This window comes from Rana temporaria, chromosome 4 (genome assembly GCF_905171775.1).
Source record: "Rana temporaria chromosome 4, aRanTem1.1, whole genome shotgun sequence".
Classification (NCBI taxonomy): Eukaryota; Metazoa; Chordata; class Amphibia; order Anura; family Ranidae; genus Rana; species Rana temporaria.
Window position 1 is genome coordinate 462,471,971 of NC_053492.1, and position 9,871 is coordinate 462,481,841.

Sequence of the window (9,871 nt, forward strand, 5' to 3'; positions counted from 1 at the left end):
AGCACTCCGGACAGCTCCCGATGACAGCTCCATCCCTGACAGGCCTCCCTCCCCTCCCCCGTCCCTCCTCCTCCTCACCCGAAGAGACCCCTCAGGAAGGAATGCGACGACTTCACCCTCTTCTCCGCGTCCGCCATCAGCTGCACGGCCTCCCTCTCCTTCCCCGAAGTGTCCATGGCCATTGAGAGGTGAATCTGCTCGCAGAAACTAGAAACCGACTGACACACCGATCCGCCTCCTGCACTGACCCCCGCCGGCCACTGTCTGCCTCACAGCCGGCCGCCGAGCATGACGGGAAATGGAGTCCTCGCTAGTGGGCGTGGTGGGCGGCCATGTTGGCTGAGGGCACGGCGCGACCTGGAGACGTGTGGACTGAGGGCAAAAGCGCGCCCACTGGTCTCATGGTGTCACATCAATAAAGTTTTCTGTGAAAGAAAAATAAAAAAAAGAATGTGACTGTTTTTATTTGTGGCTTCTTCCTGAAAATGAGAGTTCCTTGGCCTGACAACCTGCAAACGAGCTTTCTGACAGGAGATAGGGTCGCCATGGCACACGACTGTGTCTCATTTGGAGGGCTGGTGCTCAAAATGTTTGTGGGGGTGCAAACAAGCTGCAAAATAAAATATCAATTGCCACCACTGTCCCCATTAAACGCAGCCACTGTGCCCATCAAACGTCACGTTTCCCCTCAAATGCAGCCAGTTTGTCCCCAAATACAGGCAGTTTCCCCTCAAATGCAGCCAGTTTCCCCCCAAATACAGCCAGCCCCCCAAATGCAGCCAGTTTCCCTCCAAATGCAGCCAGGTTCCCCCCAAATACAGTCAGTTTGTCCCCAAATTCAGCCAGTTTCCCCCCAAATACAGCCAGTTTGTCCCCAAATACAGCCAGTTTGTCCCAAAATGCAGCCAGTTTGTCCCCAAATGCCGCCAGTTTCCCCCAAAATACAGCCAGCCCCCCCCCCAATGCAGCCAGTTTCCCTCCAAATGCAGCCAGGTTCCCCCCAAGTACAGCCAGTCTGTCCCCAAATGCAGCCAGTTTCTCCCCAAATACAGCCAGTTTGTCCCCAAATGCAGCCAGTTTGTCCCCAAATGCCGCCAGTTTCCCCCAAATGCAGCCAGTTTCCCCCCAAATGCAGCCAATTTGTCCCCATATGTTGCCAGTTTCCCCCCAAATGCAGCCAGTTTCCCCCCAAATGCAGCCAGTTTGTCCCCAAATGCCGTCAGTTTCCCCCCAATGCAGCCAGTTTGTCCCCAAATGCCGTCAGTTTCCCCCCAATGCAGCCAGTTTGTCACCAGCCCGGTACTTACCTTCATCGGGTCAGCGCCGTCCTCTCCACGCTCCAACGATGTCGCTTCAGCCAATCAGGTCACCGTTAACCAGACCCGGTGCACCTAATTGGCTGAGAGGTGGGTCAGTGTTGGGGAAACGATTCCCTAACACAGCATTGTTTAACCAGGGAACGCACAGCCTGTGCGCCCACTGGTTAACCATTTTGAAGCCGATTAAAGCTCACAGGCTGTAACCGGGAAGCCTTTTAGAGCCTCTCGCTCTAATCAGGCATTTCCAAAAAACACCCACCGCTGTTATTCAGATGGCCAGCGCTCAACAGCGGGCCGGACACCTGAATAGTGGGCGGCAGCGGCGATAATAGGTAGATTCATGCAATGCAAGATTCACTTGTTGAGTGACGGGTGCAGGAGAGAGGGGGCGGCGCTCCTGCACCCACTATGGACGCACCGCCACTGCCTGTCTCTCTTTCCCCTTTCTGTTGTCACCCTTTTGGTCTGAAGCATACCTCCCAACTTTTTGAGATGGGATTAAGGGAGACACATTAGCAAATGTCCTTTTTATATTGTAAAGTGCTGCATTACCCGTTGGCGCTATATACATTTTGCATAATAATAATAATGTGGGCATAGGACACACCCCCTGCCACGCCCCCTTAACCACTTGACCTTTCGGAAGATTTACCCCCCCCCCCCCCTTCATGACCAGGCCATTTTATGTGATACAGCACCTAAAAGCCACACAAAAAGGGACAAGATTCTGCTCCTCCTCACTCCTCATCTTTCAGGTCTACCCCCACTATATCTCATAACCTCTCAGCAGCCTCCAATGACAGGGATGATGGTATAGCGAAGGGTGTCACAGGTCCTTGCAGCACGTTTGCCAGCATCACAACACCAGCTATAAAGTATAGCAGGCAAATTTCTCTGCCCCAGCTGCTGCAGCGAAACAGTCACTGCCACCCACATGCTCAGCCTCTAAAGCTGCTGGCTTTACAACTCCTGCCTTTCCGTCTGGGGGAATCTGCCCACCTCCCTGAATTTGCAGAATGTGCTGTACCACAATGGCAGGTTCCCAGTTGCTATTTCTTTGCACGCAAGGCCATTCCAGCTCTGTACCATCATGTGGAAGGCAATGTTGTGGCATTATTGGAAAAGACAGTTAGCAGCAAGGTCCACGTGGTCCAGCAAGCATGGTCAGGGACAATATATTTTGTTCACAGCACACTGGGCAACTCTGCTTGCAACTCGGAAGGATGCATGACAGGGCTCAGTGCTGGAGCTTGTTTTGCCACCACGTCTCCATACAGCTGGTGGTGATTTGTCGTCGAATGGGCTATTCAATAAGTCAGGCTAAAAAGTGCCATGCAGTACTTCAGCTGGTCTGTCTAGGGGACAGGAGTCACACCGGAGCAGAGATTCTTTCTGCTCTGCCGGGGCAGGCCCAGAGGTGGTTTTACGCCATGCCAGCTTGAGCCAGGAATGGTGGTTTGCACTAACCTCCTGTCCGCCCTTCGACAGGGAAAGTTGAAACACATGCCATGCCTGGCTCATGTCCTCAATTTGGTTGTGCAATCGTTTTTTAACCACTTCCATACAGGGCAGTTATACACACATCCATACCAGGCCTATTCTGGCACTTCTTTCCTACATGTACAAATCATATTTTTTTTGCTAGAAAATTACGCAGAACCCCCAAACATTATATATGTTTTTTTAGCAGACACCCTAGGGAATAAAACGACGGTCATTGAAACGTTTTATCTTGCACGCCATTTGCGCAATCATTTTTCAAACGCCTTTTTTTTTGGAAAAAAATTGTTTCATGAATTAAAAAAATAACAAAACAGTAAAGTTAGCCCAATTGTTTTGTAAAATATGAAAGATGATGTTACACCGAGTAAATAGATACCTAACATGTCACGCTTTAAAATTGCGCACACTCATGGAATGGCGCCAAACTTCGGTACTTAAAAATCTCCATAGGCAACGCTTTGAATTTTTTTACAGGTTACCAGTTTGGATTTACAGAGGAGATCTAGTGCTAGAATTGTTGCTGGCACTCTAACGCACGCGGCAATACCTCACATATGTGGTTTTAACGGCGTTTACATATGTCGGCGGGACTTGCGTGTGCGTTCGCTTCTGCGCGCAAGCTACTGGGGACAGGGGCGTTAAAAAAAAATAAATGTATTTCTTTTTTTTTTTTTACATATTTATTTCTTTTTTTACACTTTTTTTTTTATTTAATTTTTTTTATTATCACTTTTATTCCTATTACAAGGAATGTAAACATCCCTTGTAATAGGAATGTGTGTGACAGGTCCTCTTTATGGAGAGATGCGGGGTCAATAAGACCCCACATCTCTCCTCCAGGCTGGAAAGCATGAAATCGGTGAAAAAAAATTCACCGATCTCATGCTTACGGTTGCTTAGCAGCCGCAATTGCGGCTTTGTTTACTTACGGGGACCCGGGCGTGACGTCATCACATCGCGCCCGAGTCCTCCGACGGTCATAGAGATGACTGGTGACCATCTGGTCACCAGTCATCTCTATGCTTCCTGCCAGCGCCGGACGATTCATTCTCCGGGCCCCCGATGGCACGGGAGAGCCCGGAGAAGCACCGGATGGCGGCGGGAGGGGGGATGTCCCCTCCCGCCGCCTGTAAGAACGATCTAGCGGCGGAATCGCCGCTATGATCGTTCTTGCGTTGTGCAGAATCGCCGGCAGGAGAGAAGGATATCTGAATGATGCCTCTAGCTGCAGGCATCATTCAGATATCCACCCGCAAAGCCCAGGACGTCATATGACGTCCTCCTGGATCGAGGAGGGGTTCCTGCCGCCGTCATTTCACAATGACGCGGTAAGGAAGTGGTTAAACAAGCACCCAGGGTTGGAAGATCTGCTAAAGCAGGCCAGAAGAGTCTGTAGCCAATTCAAGCAGTCATACACAGCCGCCTGATTTGTGACATGCATACCAAATGAAACTCAATTTTGGCAATGCTGCAGCGGCTGCACATGCAGGGCAACTCAGCTTTTTTCCCCACAGCAATGGCTGCTGATAAAGGATGCATGCACTGTACTGTCACCATTTGAGGAGGCAACAAGGATGGTGAGCCGTGACTATGCATGCATCAATGACACAATCCCTGTTGTGTTCCTGCTGGAGCAGACTCTGCGTGGCATTCTGGACAGGGCACTCGAGGCAGAGCAGCAGGAGGACTTTTTTTCCTCTCAAGGCCCGCTTTATGCAGATACCATTCTTGTGACATCACAGAACACACAAGAGGAGAGGGAGGAGGAGGATTCTGTCAGTTTTGAATACATTGAAGCAGAGGACAACATATGTCAAACCTTAAGAGATGGTTTTCTGTCCGCAGTACTCTCGGGAGTAGTATGTGGCTGGGAGGAGGCAGTTCCAGAGACTCTGGTGGAGAAGGAGGCGGCCTCAGTGATGCATTTCAATTTTTTTTTAGTCCTTTGGCGCCCAGGGCTGTCAGCTTCCACATCCCATTGGCAGCGTCTGTATCATATGGTGGGAGATTATCCACGGAAAAAACAGACATGGAGAGCCTTCTAGTTGATGATCCACTGGGCTACTGGGTCATGAGAATAGACCACTGGCCAGAACTTGCACAGTATGCAATTGAGCTGCAGGGCTTGCCTGCATCCAGAGTCCTTTCCGAATGGCCATTCAGTGCTGTCAGAGGTTTTGTGACAGATAAAAGAGGGCGTCTGTCCACAGACTCCATTGATCGGTTGACATTTATTAAAATGGATCATTTCTGGATTAGCAGCAGCTATCAAGCCCCTAATGCCGATGTCGCCGATTAAGTGTTTTCACGATCTGGAATCTCGCCAAGACTGTCTACGCTGTCTAGCTTTGTGGGTGTTGATTTTATCTGGAAAAATGTTTTTGGTGTAGGTTTCATGGGCACAATTAACACCCAAGGACCAATTTTTCCACACATATTTGACAGGTGCACATCATTAAAATTTTTGATAGCAAGGTCATTTCTTGCTTTCATCAAGAGTACTTCACTAGGGTTATGGTGTGAAGGCACCACCAACACCCAAAGTCCAATATTTCCGCACCTGTTATTTCTATCCAAAGTCTGCAAAACAGAACCACAAATTATCCAAACAAACCCTAATCCTGTTCCCAGTGCACTGCATTATGGCCTCATCATACAGACTGCCTCCCAAAGCCAATTGTTTATAAAATAAAGTAAGCTTGCAGGGTAAATTTCTTTTTTTTGGCTTTATAAATGTAATTTTTACTACAGCAGGTTTTATACATGGTACAGATGTGCCACGTTACAGGCGGACTAAAGAAACCCCCAGGCACTATATTTAAAGACATTTAACATTTTTATTGTTTTACTTTACGCATCAGTAAATCACTGCTCATTTAAAAATGATCTTTTTACAAACTTTATTTTCATTGATACATGTCCCCCAGGCCCAGGGCAGTACTCAGACCCCCATACCCTTTGTATGCCCAATAACTAATCCTTCAAAATGGACACTTTTGATTTTCCCAGTTCGGGTCCCATAGACTTAAATGGGGTTCGTTGTTCGGTTTTGTGATGTTCAAAAGTTCTGTCACGAACCGAACTGGGGGTGTCCGCCCCATCTCTAATAAAAAGCATATAAAAAAAATAAAACTATTGGAAAGGAAAATGTGAATAACCTGAAACTATGGATGTGATTGGACTGGCTTGCATGTTTTACCTCTTTTTGTACATTAACCATAAGGAAGGGGCATAGGTGTACGCAGCCTATTGAAATGGGGTATTCACCTCAAAGCATAGCTCCCAACTGTCCCTGATTTCGAGGGACTTTCTCTGATTTAGAGCAATGTCCCTCATTCATCCTCATTTGTCCCTCATTTTGGTCTTATCTATATAGATGTATGTAAAATGCACTTTTTTTCTATCAAAACGTGTTTTCCAGCGCTAAACCTTTCATCTGATTTCTAAATTGCTTCATTTGTAAACTCCAAAAACCAATATAAAGGAATAGTAGTGGTAAAAAAAGCACTTGTGTGTTTAACCAATCTTGTTTTTTTTGTACAATTCTCCTTTAAGGGGGCGTGGCAAAGGATGTATCCTATGCCTGCATGCTTTTGCTGATAGGTGTCCCTCATTCTCATCTCAAAAAGTTGGGAGGTATGTCAAAGCTCCAACACACATGCATGTGTGAGATATTTACCGGCCTCTTCCCAGCTCTCCATCCTGAAGCAATGGGAGAGGGGGGAGCAAGGGGGTACCCAAGCAGCAGAAAGAACAGGGACAGGGGGCATGGCATATATTGTTATGGTATTGGAATTTTCCTCTTGTGGCAGCTGAATGTCGGCGAGAGGGAGAGGAGGAGAAGCCTACTTTCAGCTGCTGCAGGAGGAAAATACAGATTGGTTCCACTAAATTCCACCTCCTGTCCAGGTTCTGGGGGTCAGCAAGGAAGGATTGCAGTTTACCTGTCACCCAGGGCCGGCCTTTGGGGTGTGCGAGCTGTGCGGCTGCACAGGGCGCATGGGCAACAGGGGCGCAGTGCAACCATCAAAGCTTGCAGAATGTGAGTCGCAGTTAGTTACTCACATTATCATCACAGGAGTCTGAGTCCTATGAGTCACAGCAGCAGGCGCTGCCAGGTCTCCCTGCGCGCTGCCAGGTCCCCCTGCCCTGGGACTGGGTAAAGAGCAATGCATCAGTTGCAGCACCTGAAAAAAATGTCTGCTGCCGGCCCCGACAGGCACACTGCACATGCGCCGCCGCTTCACCGGAAAGCCAGAAAACCTTGGCTATTCTCAGGCAGACGGCGCATGCGCAGTGGTGTCTAAGCGCCGGGCGGCGCCATTTTTAAATGCAAAGGCGCACCGTCCACCGAAAGGTAAGTCAGTTTAGGTGACAAGGGGGCGAGGGGTGAAGATGGGGGGCACCAAAGGATTAGCTCACATAGGGCGCCTGAACACCTAAGGCCGGCCCTGCTGTCACCTGCCCATGGTCACTGGGGAGATTGCCATTGATTAGTTGCCAACCCTAGAATTAGAGTGTGCCCAGGCACCCCCCTTGCGCACGCCTATGGGAAGGGGGAGGCATTTCCCCCCCAAAACACGTTGGCTTCTCCTGATGCTCTTATTCAATAAACATTGCGATTAGACCTCGGAGCCTCATGAACTTTTGTACTAGGTGCTCCTAATACCGACCCCAAAGCTTATATGCACCATTTTCTGAAATGCGACACGCAGCTGTGCTTACCATGGTTTGTGATGCAGTGCGTTGGTAAGGTGCATTGGAGTGCTATTAAGAATAAATTACCGCGGTGTTGCTGCCGTGCAATCTCATGAACTCAGCCTAAAGCTACCTTCAGAGAATTAAAGGGAATATCTCTAACAAATGCAAACAAATCTTCTTTAAAGTATAAAGGCAAAGACAGAGCCGTATAAATCTTCCAGAGGTGATGAAGCTGAAATGTCAGGCTGTACGAGGCTTTGTCCTTTCTGCAGAGGTTCTTCTGTCTTTGGCAGAAGTGAAAGTGATCCAGAAGGTTATTGATTGGATGAAAAGAATGGACACTTACTGCCAACAATTCCCCCGAGAGCTTTAATCCTTAATGCTTTTACATTTTTATGGCCGGCGTTTTTTTCCACCAATGCTTTAGACTTTGTTTTAACCAAATGTACTTTAAATATACTATTAAGAATAAAAAAAATGGTGGTAATTAGGGGCTCCAATAAAGTGAGTTGGCACCTGGGAATATTACGGTAAGGTGTCAGATGCAGGAGGATCATCTGTCCCCCTCTGGCATGGAAGCTTGGGGTGGGGTGGGGGGAGCTCTGCAGCTAAATTACTTTCTACTAGCTAGTGGATTTGCTATATAATCCTGGACACATAGGTGTGCGCAGCCTATTGCATTATATATATATATTTTTTTAGAAAACCTGTTGGGGGGCTTTGGTGAAATATCAGTGGTCTAAACAGACCCCTGATGTCTAACTTTTGAGACAGAGAAAGGGACTGAGGACAGAGATTCCCCAGTCCCTTTCTCTGCAGCCAGGCAGCAGGGGGAATCTGCACAGTACAGGGTGATTAGGGTGTGCCCAGGCACACCGTACACCCTATGGGGTAGATTCACGTAGATCGGCGTTTCTTTGTGCGGGAGTAACGTATCCTATTTACGTTACGCCTCCGCAACTTTTACAGGCAAGTGCCGTATTCTTAAAAGAAAGTTGCGGCGGCGTAGCGTAAATAGGCCGGCGTAAGCCCGCCTAATTCAAATTGTGAAGAGGTGGGCGTGTGTTATGTAAATCAGGTTTGACCCGACGTGATTGACGTCTTTCCCGAACGGCGCATGCGCCGTCCGTGGAATTTCCCAGTGTGCATTGCTCCAAAGTACGCCGCAAGGACGTCATTGGTTTCGACGTGAACGTAAATGACGTCCAGCCCCATTCACGGACGAATTACGCAAACGACGTACAAAATTCAAAATTTGACGCGGGAACGACGGCCATACTTAACATTGGTACGCCGCACTTATGCCACCATATAGCAGGGAAAAGCCTAACGTAAACGACGTAACTTTACTGCGTCGGCCGGGCGTACGCTAGCTGATTTACATATTTTGACGCGTAGATCAGCGTACACGCCCCTAGCGGCCAGCGTAAAAATGCAGTTATGATCCGACGGCGTAAGAGACTTACGCCTGTCGAATCTAAGGGAAATCTATGCGTAACTGAATCTAAGAATCAGGCGCATAGATACGACGGCGCAACTCAGAGATACGACGGCGTATCTGGAGATACGCCGTCGTATCTCCTCTGAGAATCTGGCCCTATGTGCGCACGCCTATGCCTGGACATTTTATTTAGGAACTTCCAACCGGTGATACAAGTATCTCAGCCGAAAAGGATGAAAGATTTACCCCCCTTCCTGACCAGGCCATGTTTTGCGATACGGCACTGCGTTACTTTAACTTACAATTGTGCAGTAGTGCGACATTATACCCAAATAAAATTGATGCCCTTTTTTTCCCCACAAATAGAGCTTTTTGTGTGATCACAGCGGGAGCATGTGCGTTCCACACCCGGAAAAGCCGGATCATGTATATGTAGCACTACCCCCTGGAGGAGCTGCTGGATTTTTGGGCGGCACATTACCTCATGGCTCCTCCGAATTCTTGGGGTGAATGATGCGTATTGCATATAGTAGAAGTAAAGAAATTTCCACGACAGGTGCTCTTTGCTGTGCTCTTTATTACCCAGCCGGGTAAAAACTATGGGCCAGATTCAGCAATAACTGCGGCGGCGTAACGTATCGTCTTTACGTTACACCGCCGCAAGTTTTCAGCGTAAGTGCCTGATTCACAAAGCACTTACCTGTAAACTTGCGGCGGTATAATTCAAATGGGGCGTGTACCATTTAAATTAGGCGCACTCCCGCGCCGAACGTTCTGCGCATGCTCCGTTAGTAAATTTCCCGACGTGCTTTGCGCGAAATTACGGCGCCCCGCGTGTTTGTGAATGGTGACGTGCGTAACGTACTTACGCCAATTTTTTTTTTAAATTCGACGCGGGAACGACGGC

The 9,871-nt window shown here is 48.4% G+C and overlaps 1 protein-coding gene across 1 annotated transcript in view; it reads right to left on the reverse strand.

Moving 5' to 3' along the window:
- The window catches only part of NAPB (NSF attachment protein beta), a 52,572-nt gene extending 52,285 nt beyond the window's left edge, over window positions 1-287 (reverse strand). Inside the window, exon 1 of the mRNA XM_040351679.1 lies at window positions 79-287. Coding sequence (XP_040207613.1) covers window positions 79-182 — 104 coding nt within the window. The 5' untranslated portion in view covers window positions 183-287. The remainder of the gene's footprint in view (window positions 1-78) is intronic.
- Between the last annotated feature and the right edge of the window lie 9,584 nt (window positions 288-9,871).